We start from the raw sequence: 22,823 nt of genomic DNA, 5'->3' as shown, positions 1-22,823 counted from the left end.
TCCTTTTGTAAGCCTAGACAAATTATTTAGACCCTTAAAATATTTAGCACCATTTTATACCCAATTACAAAGTACAATTGCTGAATGTAAGTGAAATGCTTTTAGAGTTGCAATTGCATTTACACACGTAATTTTAAAAATATGACTTTCATTTTCCCACTTATTATGCGTGTAATTTTGATTACTTAGCCTCCATAGAAATTCCATGCAGCTATATCAACTAAATATTTACCCATGTTAATTTATTGTGCACACAAAAATAGTAAAATGCAACCCCCACCCATGCCTTTGAAGTTTTTATAGTAGACAAGGTCACAGAAGAATGAATTATGTGCAGAGAGATGCAGAAAGAGCTTTTATGAACCATGATCCTGATATTTTGTCATTAGTTTTTTATTCATCTGACTATTTTTCCCAGGTTGAACTAGGAGTTACTGAAAAATAGGCTCTACAATAAGGAGATTGAAAAAGAACAAAAAAATTCCTGAGTCAACCATTTATCTCCTACTGAATTGTGTGAACTAAACTTAGTTCAAGCAAGAGCTCTCCCTAAGCAGTTCATATATTTTAATATGGTACAAGCACTCTGGATACATCGTGCAGTTTATGGCTTAATTTGGTTTAAAACTAAAGGGAAAAATCTGCAGCTGCGGTGAAATCCTAACCAAGGCTTCTGGCTCACCAGCCTAAACCAGGTACAATAAGGCACTATGGAAGTCTTCACCTTTTACTGCTTCTCAAACCCTTCACATTTAGCTATGATGGTCAACCAGCATTTCTCTTAAGCAGAAATAACACATTTCAGCTGATGGTAACTGCAGGAGGAATATTTTTGAAGTGCATGTTTCATTAATCTTGTCCAGTGAAAATCTTGTCCTCTCTCCTGTCATAGTGGAGATTATCATTAATTGGACCTGTTGATGTGAAACAACCCTCTGTAGAAAACTTTTACTCTTTCCATTCAGAATTTAGTTTTAAGTGCCTTCTCTGTAAGCTTTTCCCAGAGCCACAGTCCCCATTCTTGCTTTTTTGTCTTGGCTTTTTTTTCTCCTGACATTTTTTTTTGTCCTCATTTTTGATCGGGATCTTCCTCTGCTTGCCCTTTATAGCTTCATAGGTCTTCAGAAATCTAGGAAGAACCCCTCCTCAAACTGCCTGTGCTCTCCACGCTGACATGGTCTCCTTTGGAGGAATGCACCTGTCTTTGGGGTTACTTCCCTGCTAGGTTTAATCTACTTTTGATATCAACCATCTAAAACCCTATAGCCATTTTAAATGGACATAACTGCTCTGATTTCCACTGACATACATATATGAAAATATATGCTGATTTTGTGGTAAGAATTACATAATTCTGTGATCTCCATGAAAATGCATTTGAAACATATCAATTAGCCAAGCAGATGAGTGGGATGAGAAAAAAAATGTGTTACATACATGACTGTACAACAGAAACAATCTACACTTTTGTTATTAACTGTAAAGAGTTAATGGGTCTAAAAGTGCATATCTGAAAATCATAACATTTCTTAAAATCATTATTTCATCTTTTTAAGGGCCAGATTCACGTTTGTGCTTATGCCTATTGCAACCTTTTGACAGTTTTATTGTTGAAAAATTCAAGGTACATCTCATAATTGTACCAGGAACATGCATTTATCATTGGCAACAGCTCTGTGCCACATGAAATGAATTACTGTAATAGACATGTCATGTACTAGCATCTTATTATCCTCTCCCTCTTTCTCCTCACCTTCTGCAATGAGCAGGTCAAAAATGACTGTAAGTGGAACAGACAAAATGACTCCTGAAAAAGTTCAGTAAGCAAAATTATGCATGCTAAAAATAATGCTCCAGCAGTACAATGAGTAATTAATTCTAGGTCTAATACACTACATAATGAAAGCCCTAATGCTGCTGCTCAGCCCTAGCAGTGCAGCAGGGAGTGAGGCACTTTGGTGGATCAGGGAATGAAGGCCAGCACCATGGAAGACCAAGGCCCTTTAAATCCTTCTGCCCTGGTTTCCTCACTGCAGCCCTCTTATTACTGCTAAAAGGCAAGGTGATACAAAGGCAAAACATTACAAAACTCACCTGGGCTCTCTCTGCTGTTCCTACATGTTGCTGTGGCCTGAGAAGCAGAGCAACAGGACCATGCCAGACCGGCCAGGAGGTGACACATGGAACATGTGCCACAAGGATCCATTGTCACCATGACCCTGCTGATGCAGTTCTCACTGAGCCTGGCACCATTAGTCTAGGTTCTAATGGGATAGCTTTGGACAAATCGACACAGAGAGGAGAGTATGGGCTAATTTGCTGCTTCAACAATTAACTATAGTTTCTATAGTTTGGCATCAGCCCCATGAAGCAAACAGCCCACTGGTAGGGTGCAGCATGTCTCCTTTTAACCTTTCAGGAAATCTTAGTTTAATTTCATTTTGGCCACAGTAAATGTGGATGCTAACTCAAAGATTGCATTTCAGCATAGTGAAGCTTTAATTTCCCAAGCATACCCTCATTACTTCACATAACTTACCTTTAATACAGTTTTCTTACAAATATCTTTGTGCTCATTTTCCCATCGCATCTGTAAGACAGCCTCAGTCATGTCACTCTCAATACTGTACCCCTACCATGAGGTTTATGTGCTCAATTCTCAGAAAAGATGGGACTGTCATCAGCTCACTGAATTGCTTCTTTCCACTTTCCTAGCAATATGCAGCAGAGTGCCTCTGATAGCACTGCAACTCTGAGTGGTGGCTTCCATGCTGAAGCTGCTGCTTAAAGGAACTAGATATATTTTTTCTACAAATAGGAGGAAGTAGCAAATTAGCCAGCAAAAGCTGATTTTCTGTTATTAAGATAGCAAATACTCCTAAGTCAATTTACAAGCCAAAGGCTCTAGGCTTCTTTTCCTCCTACACCCTGCAGCTAAGCTGAGGAGCTTTCAAAGAAAATGGGTCCCTTTAAAGTTCTGCTTTTACTGAAGACACTGAGCTGAGAGCAAATAAACAGCTCTTCATTTGGTCATGTATGAAAATGTTCAACTTGAAAGCAGCTCGGCCAGACTGAAGTGCTGCTGATTGCAGTGGCCACACTGGGGAAGAAACAAGCATGTTCTCTCTGATGTTTGATTAGGAGATGTGCTGCCAGTGGGATTTCAGAGGGAAGTGCCATTTCTCTCTCCTCACATCCTTCCAGGGATGCCTCCAAGGTGGTCATGCCCTTTTTCTCAGCTTATTCAACAGAGAGACATGTAGCAGAAAAGGGAGGGGCAAGGACCTTTCTTCAGGCAGTACATCCTAGCCTCTCATATTTCATCTTACATTCCACTATCTCCTCTCTGCTGGCCCCAAGCCAACTCCTTAGGCCCACTGAACTCCTGATCAAGACCTTAACATAGGGGAAAAAAAAGGGCATGAAAGTTACATTTACATACTCTGCTGAAATACTGGATGTTTGAAATTCTAGCCCCAGCATAATACAGTGAAGTGTTTAAAGGTGGGATACTACAAACACATTAATTTAGGCCATAGCTCTGCTTACCTCAGTTCCAAGCAACAAAGCTGCCTATTGTGCTTTGTGAAATCAGTACCTTAAAAATTCCCTTCAGCTTTTCAGCAGACTGAGATGTGCAATACAGAAAAAAAAAACCATCTTTATTGCTAAAGAAAAAAGGCATTCTGGCATTGAAAGCTGTATTTTGAAAAATACAGGGCTGGCTTTTACTCCCAGTGATGTCAATGTCAAAGCTCCAATTGACTCCAGTGGGAACATGATTGTATCCAATGGGTAAATAATTGCACATATTTCACATCTCATTGTTACTGAAAACTGTTCTTCAAAAAAGGAAAATAATAGCCTGGATTCAAGGACTCTATTAAAAAGTCATTTGAACTGCATTCTAGTTGAAATCACTTTTACCAATGAAAAGATCTTTTTGTTTATTCAAAATTTACATAATTAGAAAAGCACAAGAGACTTTTCTTTTTTCTCCAGTCAGTCCTGTCAGTCTTGACGTGCTTAAGAGTATCTCCAAGCCCAGATTTTCTGCTTTCTACTAGTCCCGGAATTTTAATATGTTTTGAGAAATTCCTCATGTCAAGAAATACCTTCTCTTGAATGGTTTTCATTGTAAAACATCAGCATATCTACTCAGTCATTAAACTGTTACCTGAATGAAATGGGAACACAATCAAAAGGTTGGGCATTATTTATCACAGCTATGTCTCCACGTCAGAAAATTAAGACAGTGATGAATTACACATTACTGTACAAAATTTTATTATCAGAGACAAAATTCAAATTTGTTTTGCTTAAAATACAGAAGATCAAGTTGCTCTTAAAAAGAAATTCCATTTAGTCAGTCCTTAGAGAGGAATAAAAATTCTATGTTGAACACAGAGCAGCCCCACATTTATGTAATCATTGTTAAAGGCATGTAACAAAAAACACTGTTCTCATAAATTCATATATTTTATTTGGCTAATGGTTTCCATTTCTGATCACTTCTATATTCACTAATTAGCATTGTAAGAATAATTCTGCTTTGATTCAAAACGCCTAAAAGGCTCCAAAAAAAAAGAAAAACTTTGTTCAGTGTGGCATTTTAGATATACTGAAAATCAGTAAACATCTCCCTTCTATATGCAAAATATATCCTTTTCCATGAAAAAAGAAAAAGGGGAGAGAGAGTAGTTGGCTCTATATAAAGCTGTGATTTTAAATTCAGCAAAAACATATCACCATATACTGCACCTGAAACCTGTGCAGAAACGGGTTTTAACCTAACTCACATTCCAGAAACATGAGTTCAGCCATATGCAGGAGCGTATGTGAATATACGTTAATTTGAAGTGCATGATTAATTCCATAGACATCAGTGGGACTGCCTACAGATATATATATATATATATATGGTGGAATCTTGGTCAACACAGACTCACATCATGCCTTACATCCAACTGTTTTGCTGACTTGAAACTGTTTGGGTAAGATCTATAAATACAAATAACCAATGAATAATCTTTCAGAGCAAAATGTCCAGAACTAAAAGCTATACATGCATGTACACATGGTACATAAAAAGAGAAATGTGATATTATGCAATCATCTGTATTTTCTCTATATGAAAATGGCATTCGGATCTGGCAAACAGACATTTATGTGAAAACACTGGTGAACTGTATCTAAACAAAGTCAGTTTACATGACACCTCTTACATAACAAAAACCTGAACTCTAAAGAGTACAGATTTGAGAACTGATGGAAAAATATGTTCTTCTAATTACAGTATTCAGAATTAATCTAAGGTTGAGAGAGAATTAACAGAGGGACTCATCCATTACAACCAGCATTAACAGCTGCAGGATGACTTCTTTCTTCTCAAGGTGTCAAAAAATCTTACATGTGGAGTCTTTTGGAAAAATAACGAAATTTATCATCAGTTGTTGCTTTTCAATAATAGGATTCATTTATGTCATTGTGTGTGTAGTTAGTTTTTCAGATAACTAGTTTATATTTATCTTCTGCAAAAATACAGCAACACCTTTCAGTAAAACATCAGACAGGGAGATACAATCTGTTTTTATAAGGCTGTATGTTTCACCCACACCAAAGCCTACTGTCTCCCAAACATAACAATAACAGCAGAATTACATTTACACATATAATAAAGCTGTCTTTATACAGGATAGTTATACAGTAATTACAATGATTTTTCCATTAGAAATGGTCAGTTTGTTTTTTCTTCACTGAGTGTCTAAGTCCAGGAAAGTCCATCTCTGCCGAAATCTACTGTTTGCAGGAAAAAGACAGGGTAGTAGCCACAGTCTTCACAGTACAGTATTCTACAGTTCTCCAAAAATATTATAAAGCTTTATCATTTTGGAACTAATCACAAAGTATTATTCTAATGAAAAGACAAAGGAAAATGTAAAACATTTGTCATTCAATATGTGCTACTGAAACCTAGATACAAATATGTAGAATATCCTGTACAGCAGCCGAGGCGCCACCTCCGGGGCTGTCTTGGGGCAGTGGGGAAGATCCTCAGCTAGAATTCACATCAGTCACTTCAACGGATCTACCTCACTGTGCACCAAGAGAGGCTCTGCGGCCACACACGCTCCACCAGTCTGGCTGCAGAGTATTTTGAAATTACAGAAACCAACATATTAAGTGGAGTGAAACGTATCACAAAGAACTGAGACTGCATCTTGGTTCCTGGCCTCATCCATTGTACCATGGCTATCCTGATCAAGCAAATCCAAGTGACACTGTCCAGAAAACAATGAGACACTCTGGCAAGAGCCTCCTGGCACATGACTGCCTGCTGCAGTACGGCCCCTCTGCCCTCACAAAGCTGCTCACCTGTGTTCTCTACCAGCACTGCTGTGATGCTCTTAGGAAACGGTACACATGAAATAAGCAAAGCATTCTGAAATTCTGTTTGGCAAGGTCACACTTCACTAGTTAAAAATCAGTCAAATACAAATGCCTTTTCTTCTGAGAAATTACATTTGGTCTGACTCACAGCACTTCTCACGTGGGTGATTCTCCTTAAACACATCTCAATGAAACTGAGTCCATATGTCTTTTAAATTCCAGCCTCAACTCTGTTACCATATTCTGAGATCAAGCTCAGAATCCCCCTCCACTGTCAGCATGGACACAAGACAGAGCTAAGTTTAACCAGATTCTTCAAAATATACTTGATTTTAAAATTCTGCCCAATGAGGGCATGTGACCTTACTTAGGCGAAAAATCCTTCCTTCTCTTCCTCCCCACTGAAAACAAAATTACTCATGTCAGCATGGACTACTTGCTCAAGTCAGAGTGGTTTCACTGAGTTTCAGAGCTGGTATTAAGACTGGCAGAACCTTGTAGAATTGTATGAGAAACAAAGTGACCAATTTTTTACATTTCTGTACGCAAAAGGGGTGCTGCACCATCACTGGTGCCATATTGGTTTATGTAGGCATCTGATTGGTGGGGTTTTGGGTTTTTTGGGGTTTTTTTTTTTGGTTTTTAGGGTTTTTAATGGTATGAGTACAGTTACTATAATAACTGGAATTATTACCACAAATAATTTGTAGTACATCCTTCCAGCCCACCTGTTAGAAAAAACCCAAGAAATTCCTGTTACACTTTCAAATATTAACAAAAATATCATAAAGAAACAGAATGTCTGTGTTCCTATTCATACTTGAAAATTAAATATTTGACTGTTTGAAAATACTTCAGAAGAAGAGACACTATAATATTCTAGATCTTTACAAACATTTTGGTCAGCGTTTTTCGGCTGGGGTGGCCAGAGCTCAGGGCTTATGTTTTTTCTGAGCAGTGAAGGTTCATTAGCTGGACCTTTGCTTTCTGCTAGCACAAGGCAATGGCATTCATCTCTCAAGATCACCCACAACCCTTACTCAGACAAAGGACCTTCTGTCTGTTCCATACAGCTGAAAAAAAAGTTGGATGGAGCCCTTCTGCATTTCAGCAGTTCCCAGCTGCTTTCCTAACCCAAGAGGTCTGGCAGCAGTGGCAGGTGATACAGCCAGCAGTGGTCTGACTGCTTCATCCATAGCTGTGCAAACAGACTCTCTTCAGGCTGCTCCACAGCTGGATGGTCCTTTTACTGCTTCATATACATACTGACACTGTGGCTACATATCCTGCTTAAGGCAGGCAGCCTGATATGGTGAGTACTCATAGCAAGAGGGAGTATAAGCTGATTATATACATTAGCAGTTTTCAAACCCACATCCATTTTCCTCTAAGAGGAAGTCGCACATTTTCCTAAAAGTCTATTTTCACTATCACTTATGATCATGTGGAAAACCAAAACTTATTATCCAAGTACTTATTATCCAACCAATACTTATTATCCAAGTATCTAAATAAAGGCACCCTCTCCTGCAAATATTAGCTTTGCTTTAGTCTATCCAAATTAGACTTCTATGGGAAAAGTATCTCTATGGAGGATTTTACATACACAGACACACACACACCCACACACCACACACCCACACTTTTCATTTTTTATTACTTACTACTAAAGACTTAATTGTATGCCTCAGGATCTGTGCTGTGGAAGCGCCCTTTCGCATCAGGGCATATTTCCTTTGGCACCCTAAAGATCAGTGGAGTATCTACAACAGACCAAAAACGACACAAAATTCACCTTCAGTTTCCAGTGTAATATCAGAATTCGTGCTATATTCACTGAAAAGATAATCGAAGGTCACAAATTTAGATGCACTTGAGAACACATGCAGTTTTTTTAACATAATTAATGTCCAAGTATTCCCAGTAATAGCAGAAATGACATGTCATTTCAGAAGAATGCTTTCACAGTGTTCTGCCCTTGTCACAATTAGTAGCTAGTACCATTTTAACAGCTATTAGCAGTGGATACATGAATAATTCTACCAGCTACAAAGTAATAGGCCAGATACTTGTAGTGGACAATTTTATAAAAAATAATAGCTGTTTCGTTATGCTGGCATAGAATCATGTCTATTCATATGTCTTCCTATATGATTTAGGAAACCATATCAATTAATAACTACAAAGGATCCTGAGTCATACAAAGGCTGATTACAGATTCTACACTCATCAAATCTCTATAAAATGACACCCATGTCCATGCCCACACAGCATTCACATTTTGCACATTCTCCTCTTGCTAGGAAGGACAAAGTTAAACACTGGATTAGAAAATGCTGAAAAGTATGGAGTACTTGGCTTCCTAATCACAATCCAAATCATAAAAATGAGGACCATCTTTAGACATGGACAAGGAAAGAAAAGGACTGATAAAAGAGAAAGAAAATCAAGATGATAAATAGATTTTTCTACTCAGGTTGTATTAGAACGTTCTATAAGAAATCAACTATTCTTTAACACACAGCTGTGTGAAACTTCTTAAAAAAAGGTTTCTAAAGACATGTAATAAAATGCAGGATGTTAAAATATTGCAGAAAACAGTTATGGGATTTTTTAGATTTAATCCATTTAAATTTAATCCTGATTCGGTGTGAAACAGCAAAATACAAAACATAAAAAATAAAATAATATAGAATTATAATGGAAAGGCCAGTTCAACCTTAGAGCAATAATACTAACATTATAAGAATACAACCATTATATAAGCAACACATCAACATGTATGTATAATGTATACACTTAGGACATGATATCTGTGGTAGACCAGTTGCTCAAGGCCACTAAAATATCAATTTACATCCAACACCAGCTAAATGTGCAAGAACTTCAATCCAAATGAGCAAGAGCAGGAATTTCTGTGCACTGTGCAGAACACACAGGCTGTAACGAACTTTTGACTTTGGAATATACTGTTATCAGTGGGAAGACCAGAAACTTTTATGTGCAAGTTGCAAGGTATGTGGTTCCATCTGTGGTTCTGGAAAAGAAAAGTCATCAAAGACAACACTGACTAAAATTGTAAAGGTAGAGACCATTTCACACGCTTCTGTTCTCTGAAATCCTCCAAGCAATTCATATTTGAGGGCTTGGCTTTCCGCACACTCTTTGGATATCACAATTTTGGCCTTCATTACAGGGTAGAGGTTATATTAAATAGTATTTGGCTTGCCTTTTTATTATTAAAAAAAAGTCTCCATGTGATTTTTCTCAGTAGAAATTAAAAATGTGACGCTACATACTGGCATTAAGGTCGAGTTTGGTCAACCACATAAAATAACACTTTTCACTTTTAAACGCCTTTCATAAGAAGATATTCAAGTGCTTTGCTAACATTAGTCAAGCCTCACAACACCCCTGTGAGGTAGGTAAAATACAAAGGAGGAGGAGGATTTAATTCAGTTTTAACATGATAATGTCTCTGGGCAGCAGGTTCACTAGCACTGCAACATAGCACAAAGGTTTAGGGCTTACTGCTGTAAGGCAAAGAGTTAAGAGTACAAGAGCACAGGATTCTCTCTTCTTTTGCTTATACATGAGTCAAGCTAATGTGCTACCCAGCACCGAACAGCTGAACAATTGCCCACACAAAGATTTCCTGCACCCAATCCACAAACAACAGCCTCCAAAAGTAAAGGGCACACAATGACAGGTGGAAGATCGGTACAACAGCTCTGTTTTGGGATGGGTCTGCTAGTTTTTGAGGAGCAGAATACCTTGGGAATGAGAGCCCAGAAAACAATACTGTCTCCACATAACTCTGAAAATATCTGAAGGTGGTTAGATTTGGTTCTTTTCACACTAATGTTTCAATTCACAACCTACTGGGGATAAGCAACTGCAAGTGTAAAGTATGTTAGTTAATTTCCATGCCTTGTGAGGGCAACAGCAAGATAGAATGGCTGCTCTCTGCTTTGGTGGGCCATGTGTTCCCAATGTACACAGCCATGATGTGGTCAGATGGTTGGGATAGCTTGGGACAGGACAAAGAAGCACTGCCCTCATCTACATTATACCTCTGAAGCTGCTGCAATCTGACTCCTGAAAACTATTCTTGTGGCTTTTTCCTCCACAGTGTAGACATGGGAGAGTATTTGGCCCCCACCAGTTTTATGCTCAGCATTTAGCTTCAAAGCGCAGATAGTCATTGTACAATTCCACTGTGTCACTGATCTTTCAGATTAAGGATTCAGAAGAAACAAGCTTGATTAAGAAAAATGTCATTCGTGAACAATAGTCTACGTGAAGTACAAGGGAACAGAAAGAAAACCATGTTCTTAGTATTAGTCAGTACAAATAAACACATGTACACCCCCCTCACTTTCTCCATATTTCACTTTTCAATGATGGCAAAAATAGTACATTCTATATTTGCAAAAGTATTGCCCATATAGAGAATCTGACCTATCATAATAAATCACTACAGAGACTGGTCTACCACATGAAACACAGCCCTCTTACGTAATTTTAAGTCTTTGCATGCAAGATATCTCCCTTTTTCCTAATTTTCATTTGAATCTTATGTTTATTTATAACACTTGTGCACTATGAGCTAAAAAACTTACTACTGCACAGGCTGGGTGACCTGGGTGATCCATTGTGAGTTTCAGTGCCTTGTAAAGTAGCTGAGAAGAGGTGGTTCATGGATTCTGTGATATCACTGCAAAGCTCCTGCCCCAGCAGGCGTTCACAGTTGAAACTACACTGTTTCATTGATCAGCAATGAACAAATGTAAATTATTATAATGTAATGATGATGTCCTTCTCATTTTCTCTCTCTAACCCTGCTCCTGGCCCTTTTCTATTTCTCCTCCCTCACTATTCTTCTATGCTTATTTAAATAAAGGAATATGGAGACTGCAGATACAGCTGGTAACTTGAAAAATGAACTGGCATCTTTGCAATCATTAAGAGACATTCTGAGTGGTAGACAAACTGGCAGCAAGTGGGAAAGTTGATTGTACATCTCATACTGCCCCAAGCTGGAAGCCTTTTGCATTTCTTATTCCTGGCTTTCCTTTTGTCCATTGAAACAGTGATTGTCGTAGAGTCTTTGTGCTTTGTATAATGCCCAACTTTGATGTAACCAGAACTCACATACAAAATGTGGCTGTTATACATAAGCATGCTAAAATACAGGCAGAGACAGTACAAGCATGCACAAAATAGTCTTTGAAGGATTTTTGTTTGGTTTTTTCCCAACATTTACATGCACCACTTAATATCATGTTTGGTTGTGTACATTGAGGACTGGGTTTCACAAGCATTCATGATCTTCTCTTCTGAAAATCTTCTTGACAATTTAACAAGATTTCAGTGTAAAAAGAAAAATCCACAATGAAAAAAACAATAAACCAAAAAACCTTATCCCTGCAATCTGATCTTGTCTTCATGATTTTCATGTTGAACACTTTAAAAATGTCTCCTCTTCCTCTTGCAGTGAGTCATGTTAAATGATTGGCTAAAAAGACAGATTACTGTGTCAAGGATTTTCTTAGCCACTGGAACAGTTCTTCCTTATAAAGCCTTTGCCACCGCACATTGGCTTCCACTGTTTCGACAGCACGAGAGAAAGAGACAGCAGCTCCCCCTTCGTAACTCTTTATAAAGTTCTTTAGCTGGAAATACAAGTTAACAGGTTAAATTTGCAGCAACTAAAGAAAGCAAGAATTTCCAGTGCATACAAATAAGTCAGCCATTTAGGACAAACTTCCACAATCAATGTAGAAGCAAATAGCAAATACCAGTATCTGGTAGAAAGATTTAATAGGAAATATATTAAGACAGCAAACTGTCAATTAGATGTGATGCAATTGCTTCACATTGCACTGGAAGATATTGATATGTCAGTGCTGGATCACATTAATATAATTACCTCCTTCCCTCTTGCAGCTCAACTGCTGCACTGCGTAGATGGCTGCTCTAAACTTTTATTTGTACCTAAGAAACCAAACTGGGAACACTGGAATTGCTTCTAATTAAGGTTTATACGCAAATATCAGTAGAAGGCAGTACTGATGCCCTCTGGTTTTATCAAGCTTCAAAACACATTAATTTTATTTTGATATGCAGATCCCTTTTGGTTATATAATACAGGTCAGTTGCTGAAAAAAGGAAGGGATGGTTACAGTGAGAAGAGAATGGCAAAATAGCATGTAGGCATGCATTTGACAATCTTTGAATGCCTGAAACATACTCCTTCCCTTATATGAAAACTTTGACCTTTTTTTCTGCAGACTGAAAAGGCTCTTGTACTCTTCTTGTGTATACTCGAAGTACAGCACCGGCACTTGGATTATTATAACCAATGGTGCTGGCAGGTTTTCAATTATTGTTGTTCTGTTCAAGTGAAAATTGAAAGGTTGATCTGCACAATAGTTTGCAGGTTATGTTGACTCATACAAAATTAGATGGTTTTAGCAACACTTACAAATAACTAGTTTATTTTTTTCTCCTGGTGACACCAAATGCATTTCGGTTCCTAAACTCTGACTTCAAGCAACATCTCTGTGCCTCGGCTCAAAACTGAAAAGGTTGATACTGCAACTGTCTCATTCCCATCACAGTTAAAAGCATAAAAAGGACCTGGAAACTATCAAAATCAGACTTTACTTGATCTCTGTACTTCTTATACCAAAATGCTTACAATACCAGTTTCTTTTAAGGAAATATAACCAGGCAGCTTACCAATCCTGTCATGAAGGTGGAAACTAAGAGTACAGAACACTTCCTTGTGCAGGGCAGTAACTCAAATCTGACAAACAGTGTCATTCCCACCTGAAGGGAGGAAACCACCTGTGGCCACTCCCTAAGCTACTGAGGCCACTAGACTTGAGTGCAGACAAATGGTTGGATGCAAAACATCAGACCACAATCAGAGTTCACATAATAGTGGTGGTGCTGCTTAAGAATCACTGTATCCATTTGGAGCAGCATTGAGTAGGTGCTAAACAGGGTGCAGCACAACTCTACAACTACCTCATTCAGAACCAGTGTTAAGTTAAAATGAGAAATCTTTCCCATCTAAATAAGAAGTACAAATTATTGTGGTGTCATTTGGCCAACATATTCAGTTAGCAGATTTTCTCACATGGAAAATACTCTGAGAAAAACAGAGAACACATGGGCAGCTTCTACTTTCAACACTGATGTTCTCGAGGACTGCCCTCTGCAGCATAAGCTAATGAAGATAGAAACATCTCATCTTCAGTTTCTCAACCAATAGTGAAGAGAAAAAGACAAACCTTCATATCCAGCTGAGCACAAAAAACTGCCTGCACAGTACCCCTCCTGTGACACCAACTCTACACACTTGTGCTTTTGTGATCTGCTCCTCATCCTTGTGCTGCCCAACAGGTTGGTGCTGCACAGGCAATTGAGCCTTCAACTGCAGCAGAGAGAACAGAGTTTCTGGACAACTGTATTATTGTTCCTGCCCTGCTTCCTGCTTGCAATGAACACAGCCTCACATGACAGAAGTAGTTTAAAAATTACCTCTCTTAGTTCTCCTTCAGTATTGAGGAATTCCGTGACCCCACTGACAAGTTTTGAATTCATAAATAATGCTTCTCCATACCTGCAAGGGCAAAAAGAAGTGCACAGAGAGTTACTGCAAGAACCAGGCCAACTGAAAACTAGGAAGTAATCTTCTGCAATCAAGAGAGAAGGCATAGGACTGATTTTGGGGGATCAAGAGAAGAGCACTGGAACAGGGTACTGGTATTTCAGACTGAAAACCTAAACTGACACCTTCTTCTAGGCTGACATGTTTGTAATTATTAAGTCAGATGCTATTAAGCAGAATGGCTATAACTACAGGCACAGATGAGTGCTCCAGAGGAGGAGAAGACTAAACCACCTCCCACTAAATGGAACAGAGGGAGGAGCTCATGGCAGTCTACAACTTCCTTATGAGGGGAAGAGGAGTTGACAGGCACTGATCTCTTCTCTGTGGTGTCCAGTGACAGGACCTGAAGGAATGGCCTGAAGTTGTGTCAGGGGAGGTTTAGGTGGGATATCAGGAAAAAGTTCTTCACCCAGAGTGTGGTTGGGCATTAGAACAGGCTCCCCAGGGAAGTGCTCAGAGCACCAAACCTATCTGAGTTGAAGCAGTGCTTGGACAATGCTCTTGGGCACACATTGGGAATGGCCCTGTGCAGGACCAGGGGTTGGACTTGATGATCCTTGTGGATCCCTTCCAACTCAGCTTATTCTGTGATTCTGTGAAATAAAGCTCAAAATACAGGTGCCAATGAAGGAGCAGAGCAGCAACTATGGAGAATTATTCCGAGGAACCCTTCAAGCTGTACCATTAAATCAGACTTTTTGATGTGCTGCAGCCTTCTGTGTATTTTGTATTCATCCATCTCATCTACATTACAAATAGCCTCTCAAAAACTGAACTGCATCAAATTTTCTTGTTCCACTACCTGATAATTAAAATAAATAATGCTGATAGGAATAATACTACTAAAATAATCCCCTGGGCCACAACGCAGCATTTCAAAGAACCAGCCTGGAATGAAAATTTGAAAGCCTGGGCAAGGAATATTTAAAGGATATGCAGAAGCAATCAGGAATGACATTTGGCAGACAGTTGCTTTGAAACTGGCTGTTAAAATCCTCCTTTTCACTTGTTTTTCCACAAGTTTTGCAATCCTCCAAATGAAGCATTATAGCGCCACTGACCTAGTGATCACTCCTTAAATTTTACATTTTATGTTGGAAATAGTTTAGTTTGTGGAGTTTGTTGTTTTGGGGCTTGGGGTACAATTCCACTGGAAACCAGAAGTAAGTCAAGTTAGATATCATTCAGCATAGTAAGAGGCACTTGACAAATAGTTACCCTTATCTTTATCTGCATGTATGTCCAAAGCAGTATCTAGCTAATCTAAACATGACTGGTTTTAAGATAGGGAATCCAGATCTCCTGTCAGACATGTGCAAGTATTACCAATACACTTTACTGAAATTATGTTCATCTGGGGGAACAATTCAATTCATCGTCTACTTTTACAGACTGATTTATAGAAAGAGTTCAAAATTCAAAGTGAAACGAACCAGCACAGTCACAGCTTTCTGTTCTGCTTCTGTTAATTCCAAATTGATTACCCTCAAATGCTTAGGTACTCTAAGCCACAGTTCTTTCAAAGGGGAGAAAGAAAGAGAAGGAAAATCAAAGCAATAGGTACAGAAAGATCAAGAGGGATCTCTCTGAGAAGATTCTGTTTTAGGGAATGCTTACACTATATTGCTTGCTATCTTGAGCTCTTGTGAGGAGAAACACTGTTAGAGGTATCAAAAATCCTACTCCTTGACCACTAATAAATGAATTAATAATGGCTATTTCAGCAAGTACATATCTTTTCCCAAAATTTCAGTCACACTGTCATATACAGACATCCAGAGGCAAACTATGGGAAGTAAGGATTTCATGGTACTTTAAGTACATTTAGGCTTTATAACAAAGCCCTTTATTATTACAGTCTCAGACATAACTGACTATTTGGAAAATGAGAAGCTCCTCTTGATGGGGTATTTTGACAAGGTTACCAATCCACTTTAGACAAGCAACTTCATAAAAACAGCAGCAGGAATTTTATTTTTCTTACAGTCTACTGTAGCCACCACAGTGCAAACAAGAAGTAACAGAATTCCTTCCACTAAAAATGATACCTTCATGCACACCTGTGCCGATTACTGCCCATTATGTATACTTGGTAAGAAGTCAGCCATTTACAGCAATTTCTACAGAAGCTCTGCTGATGAAAAAGCTAGAAAAGTCACATTCCAAAACAGTATTTTGCAGGTGTGAAACATACGAATAAATAGGAAAAGTGTTTGGTCTTACAAGTGTCAGTCTTCTCATCCTTCACAGGATAGACAACAGCACAAGAGATTCATGGCCTCACATGCCTGAACTTCAGGGAAACATTCTGCAGACACAGACTCTCCAGTGCACCTTTCCTTCTGTGGATGTAAACCCTCCAGTGCCCCACGTTTGTACAGGCTTTGCACTTGTGCAATCTCTAGAGGCAGCATAGTCCATTTACTTTGGACAGATATAAATGCCTTCCCAAATACTGTCAAGTTCCCAAATGCTGACAAATGATTCAGCACTTGAGAATGAAGGAATTCTTATAGGCATCTGATGTATTAAATTTTCACACACTGACACATGCTCACAGGACGAAAATGCTTTAGGAGACAAGGTAGTGCATGCTCAGGTAACATGAAGTCAAGCATAGCATTTTCAATTTTCTTTTTCAGAGTTGTAGCACAGATTAGTCCCACAGATTTCTTACTAAAGACTTGTTTAGGCACCTCAATTTTTAGGTCACCTGTGTAAATTATACGAGTGACTTTGAAGACGTTATACATCATCAATATGCTCTGGAAAATGTGAATACAAGCATACTGGAAAATATGAAGGATTAAAAATATTTTGTGGCAATTCTAACTCCCTGACATGCTATGTTTAAAAGAGGAAATAGAGTTGTAATTTAATCCCCCTCAGCTATTTCACTTTACTATCTGAAACATCAACACTTTTTACACTAAATTAAATGGAAAATACCACTGAGATATCACCTTATTAAATTAATGTTTTATACAAAATATTTTAAATGTGAATCAAATTAAATAATAAATTATAATAATAGAAAAAAGTATGCCTTGGGACAAAGTCTTCTTGAATCATAGAATCCTAGAATGGTTGGGGTTGGAAATAAAATCCAGCTCCAATCCCCTTGCTATGGGCAGGGACACCTTTCACTAGACCAGGTTGCCCAAAGTCCTATCCAACAAGACCTCACCACTCTCACAGTAAAAGAAGTCTTCCTGCTATCTGATTTAAACCTGCCCTCCTTCAGTTTGTAGCTTTTTCCCCTTGCCTTTTACATGCCCTTGTAAAAATCCCTCTTCAGCTTTCCTGTAAGGACCCTTTAGGTATTGGAAGGTGCTATAAGGTCTCCCCAGAGCCTTCTCTTCCTCAGTCTGTACATTCCCAACTCTCTCTCTCTCTTCATAGGTCAAATACATCAGGCATCATATCACCTTTGTGACTGTCCTTGGCACTTGCTCCAAGAAGTGCATGTTCTTCTTGAACCATAATTCCACAATAAAGCTTGTATTTTTAAAATGCACATGAGCTGTGGTGAGCTCATGTCAGAAACCTAATCACAGAATCACAGAACATTAAGGGATTAGAATGAACCTTAAAGATCATCCAGTTCCAACCCCCACCCTTCCAAGTGCAGGGACACCTCCTGCTAGACCAGGCTCCTCAAGGCCTTATCCAATCTGGCTTTGAACCTTGCCAAGGGATGGTTGTCCAACCTCCCTGGACAACCAGTTCCAGTGTCTCACCACCCTCACTGCAAAAATTTCTCCCTAATATCTAACTTATTTCTTCTATTTGTACCCATACCCATCCCAGTTCCTGACGAAGACTCCTCCTCTGGCTCCATGGTAGGCTCCTTACAAATACTGGAAAGTTGCTATTAGGTCTCCAGACAGCCTTCTCTTCTCTGGACTGAACAACTCCAAGTTCCTCAGCCTGTCTTTGTAGGAGAGGTGCTCCAGTCCTCTCACCAACTTCATGGCCTTCCCCTGAACTTGCTGCAACAGCTCCATGTCCTTCATACTCTGGGGACACTTGAACAGGTACACAGCTCTCCAGGTGGGGTCTCATCAGAGCAGAGTAGAGGGGCAGAATCCCCTGCCTTGCCCTGCTTTGGGTGCAGCCCAGGGTTGGCTTTCTGGGCTGTGAATGGACATGGCCAGGTCATGCTGAGATTTTTCCTCAACATCACCCCCAAGTCCTTCTCTTCAGGGCTGCTCTCAAATCACTTCTCTGCCCACCCAGGGTGTGGGTGTTCCTGGGATTGCCATGACCTTGCATGCTATCGTGCCACTGTTTCACTGAACAGTTAAGGGGCAAGGTATTAACTACACTCTACTCTCTCAAAGTCTCATCTAAAATGTTCTAATCTATGATTACAAACAACATTACTTTTAATATATAACATGTATGTACAGCTTGCATTAACTGTTTCATTTCACTGCACTGAATCTTTTGGTCATCAAAAGAAACTCAAGTGGATGTTATGTTTAGAAAAAGCCATGGCTACAATCTTTTTGATGGCTCTGACTTGTGTTTGGAGATCAAACTGAATGAAGGTAACACAAAGGGAGTGTCGAGCAACAAGACAAACTCTCTGTTATTTTCATTTAAAAAAGGACAGTAACAGGTCTTTTATTAGGCCTTACTGATTGTTATGAATCCAAATTACACAATGATGCATCCCAAAAAAGCAAAATAAATACAATTCAAATTCTAGGTGAAGTTAAGCTATTTTAAATTATAACCCAAAAGATTTGGCATGTGGAAATTTGTTAAATATTTTCTATTTGTGTACACTGCTTAACATTGTCCGTATCTAAAATCACAGGTGTTAGCCTGGTTGTCAGATAAATATACTTACTAAGCAGGACATAACTACACCATATGTGTTTGTAGCAATACAAATTGTGATGGCTTTATGCCTAAACTCTGGATAAATCCCTGGAGGTATACCTGAAAAATTATTTGCTATCTAAACTGGCTTGTGTAAAAGTCCAGTTCCTGGAATAATCACACCAAAAGCAGAGAATTCTTAATTTTTAAACTCTTCAGCACTCTTAGAGCTTTTTGGAAATGGCTTTCAAGAAGTATGCTTCTGCAATATGAATTTCCAAAACCAATTCCAGCTCAAACCTACTTTCCTAGATGAACTTCTAAAATCTCACTATACTACTAAGTATTATCCAAAACGGCATGAACAATTTTCTGAATTTTTAAGAAAACTAAACTCAGTGTCTGAGTTTCTTTGACACTTACTTTGATGCTGTAAAACCTGTACGAAGTTTGCACCTGTATTCATCAGGCACTGGGATTTATTGGCTTAAACACACCACTTTTAATATACCATTTCAAATATTCTGTGGTACAATAGTTGGCTCCTCACAAGTCCAGAATGGAACAGATCTGCAATGCCTTTCCTGCCAACACCAAAGGTGTGACCTGGCATGGGATGCCTTAAAATCTTGGACACCTGCCTTTCAGAATCTGAATCTCAGCCAAGCTGTGGTCCTTTTTAATCTGTCAGTATCAGATGAGCTGCTGTGCAATCTTTCAGGCCCTCAGGCTGTCCCTACAGAACTACAGAATTTTGTGATTCATTGAATTAATATCAAAATCTTCATCAAAAAGGATTTTAAAATGTTGACTGGGCTTCAGAGTAGGCGCATGTAGCACTTGTTCAAAGAGAAAGAGAAGCAGGTGTATGGAGCAATCTTGTCTCCTTTCTGTTCATCTATTTTTAATTCAAAATGTTGCTCCTTTATTACATGAAACTCACCTAAAACACAGAGTGGAAAGAAAGGGGATGACACTATATTAACATCCTTTTGAAAATGGAAATGTTTCAAAATGTGAATTTTTTCCACAACTGAAATAATATTTTTGAAAAGAGTATTTTTTCTATCCGACTTTAAATCAGAAAAATTTCTTTGGGAACTGCTGTTTTTTCTCTGTATAGAAATAGGACTGCAGCACCTGACATATAGATAAAATTCATTATCATAACCACAGACACAATACACTAATATATATACAGATGATTGCCAAGAGACAAATGTCTCTATGCATGTGTGTGATAATCCATGAATAAATGCATTTATGACTCATATGTAGCTATTTCATATTTAGAGACATCTCTATTCATGGATTAAAAGAGAATGAGCTACAGAAGGAACTTACAGAAATACACACCTATACAATACTTACACATATTATATAAAGATAAGAAAATAAAAATAAATTAAGAATTTTTATCTATACCTAGCATTCAGTATTTTCCATTTCTCTCTGAAAAACTTCCAAGCAAGATCCCTTCCATGTGGATTTCGAGCTACATGGATTATCACATCAATTGCATCCTGATCCAGGACAACTTCGGAGTTGAGAGACAAATTCAAAAGTCTAGTGGGAGAAACAAGAACATTTAGTTTCACAAACACATTGTCCAACATCAGTCCATCAGAAAACTTTTGGAAAAAGAAGATCTCTGCTGAATTGTTTAAGTCTCCAAATGAGTTCAGTAGATTATTTCTATGATTCCAAAGACTGGATACATTTAGGAATCAGAAAAATCTTGATGTAAAAAAGATTTCAGGAAAAGCTGAGTGCAACTTTACATGTGCATTTTTACTGATCTGTAAGATCAGATTGGTCAAGACATGGTAAATAAAGGACACGGTAACAAAAAATACCAACAATTATTGCAGGATTTAAAACATTTCCAATGAAGAAAGGAAAATCTGGAACTGAAATATAATATGTGTCAGTTTTCATATGTATTAATGCAAAAGTGTAAAATGGTTTAAACAGACAGTAAGCTGGTACTTGAAAAGCAAATTTCTGTCCTTTAGATGAAAGCTCAAGTGATGATCCATAACTGTTGAAATGATTATTAGTAACAGATCCAAATATTGAATATTTTTTACCTGTTAAGCAAGTTTCTGTCATCACTGCAAGTTAAGGCTTCTAACAGTATTTTCTTCTCAGACACTGCTGTGGTAGAATGAAATTTCATCCAAATGAACTCCCATACATCTTCATCCATCAGTGAAACTCCTGTACAGTAGACAATGTCTCTCACATTGAGAGGGATTCTACAAGAGAAATCAGTATTAGCATTTTGGTAAACAAGCAGCCTCCTGATAGTGGATACAAAGGAGGACCATTTCAGAGATTTCAAATTTATTGTCCAATAGTAATGGGCTTTTTAGAAAATTACATTTGCTTCTCTTTACTACTGCCAGCAGTTTCCAGGCCATCCTAATGGGCCTTCTAAAGGGTAGCATTTTCTTCATAACACCATCACATTGTCAGAAGACTATAAAATATGGTCATGGAGTTCATCAACTTATAATGTGCCACATAACCTACATGTAACATAAGCTCTCCAAATTAGTACGGAGATTATCACTGCTGCTGGGCTCTGTGCCAAATCCGCTCTTCCTGTCTTTTCCACTGTTTTACAACAGGACCTGAGCAGCCAGAAACTCCTTCTTGCTTGGTCTGGAAAGGGCTTCATCTTCATATAGTAACATACAAGTAAGAAAAGATGTGCTGTGACAATGATACTTAAACATGATATTGTCAGGAAGAAAGATTTTGGTGGTTTTTTTAGCATATAATATCAGTACAAAACCAACTGTGCCATAGAGAACTGTAATTACTGCTAAATTAATATCAACTTAAACTACAGTAAATTATCAAATTCAGACCTAGTGTATACACAGTACGTGCATATGTACAGTGTTCTTCTAAAAAGGTCTCAGCTGGGCTTTCAATTTCGTACCTTGCTTATGTTTCCTATACAAGCATAGAAGCTGAAACATTTGTACCATTGACCCATTAATTCAGGTAGGAACTGTGGGCTGGAAGGACTGTCACTCTGTGTTTGGCTAGTCCAGACACAGCAGCAGATGTACCAGAAGTGGATGTCTAACCCCAGAATAGATAGCACTCCTCACTTTCAAAATTTACAGTAAAATGTATCAATTCAATGGGCTTTCCCAGTTAGCCATTTTTTACATTCTAAGGGCCAACACCAGCATATTTAGAAGCAGCGCAGTCAGTAAGCACAGGATCATTGGCATATCTGGAAAGGAAGGAGACCTTAAGACAAGGGATGGAGCTGATCCCAGGATCATAGCCTAGATGTCACCACCCTCCTTGCTAAGAAAACTCTACTGCCACCAAATCAGTAGTATTATACTTGCAGTGCTGCAGCAGATCTAATCAAAATCATCCAACCAACTGCTCCAGGGAAAGTTTTAGGTCTGTACCTATAAGCTACGTAATTAGGACAATGTGAAAAACTCAGCCCTTACAAACCAAGACATCGAACACAAATACTGGTTTTAAAAGGCTTACTTTCAGAAACTACAAAATGTACAGCTATGAAACACTACCAACTTCTCCTGTGAGAGGCTTGCAATCAGCACTCTAGACAGGGGGGTTCCTTTTGTGCAAATGAAAATTGCTTATGAAAGTGCAAATGTCCCCAAAGTAATTTCTCTTTAACTATTGCTCCTACAGAGAGTCCTCTAATTGAATTTTGTCCATTTGTGGGGATTTTTGCTTTCTCACTCGTCCAGTCATTTTGGGTGTGCATTCTATCATTATATAAATATCTGAAATCTCTTCAGTCTACAGGTTTTTTAGTATTATAGATTCCTGGAAAATTGCAGTTCCAAGGCACTAGATCAGCATGTGGATGTTTGTCCCTTGTATTAACCGAATCAAGCGGATAAAATTACCATTA

General features: G+C 38.4%; 1 protein-coding gene across 1 annotated transcript in view; it reads right to left on the bottom strand.

The window, feature by feature from the left end:
• Positions 1 to 4,270: 4,270 nt before the first annotated feature.
• Positions 4,271 to 22,823, bottom strand: part of TRHDE (thyrotropin releasing hormone degrading enzyme) — a 210,510-nt gene continuing 191,957 nt past the window's right edge. The window contains exons 16-19 of the mRNA XM_064701951.1: positions 20,995 to 21,162; positions 20,330 to 20,470; positions 13,942 to 14,023; positions 4,271 to 12,065 (exon numbers count right to left, since the gene is read on the bottom strand). Coding sequence (XP_064558021.1) covers positions 11,922 to 12,065; positions 13,942 to 14,023; positions 20,330 to 20,470; positions 20,995 to 21,162 — 535 coding nt within the window. The 3' untranslated portion in view covers positions 4,271 to 11,921. The remainder of the gene's footprint in view (positions 12,066 to 13,941; positions 14,024 to 20,329; positions 20,471 to 20,994; positions 21,163 to 22,823) is intronic.

The sequence above is a fragment of the Zonotrichia leucophrys genome, chromosome 1A (assembly GCF_028769735.1).
Source record: "Zonotrichia leucophrys gambelii isolate GWCS_2022_RI chromosome 1A, RI_Zleu_2.0, whole genome shotgun sequence".
NCBI classification, from domain to species: Eukaryota; Metazoa; Chordata; class Aves; order Passeriformes; family Passerellidae; genus Zonotrichia; species Zonotrichia leucophrys.
This window is presented reverse-complemented; position numbering and strand designations above follow the sequence as displayed.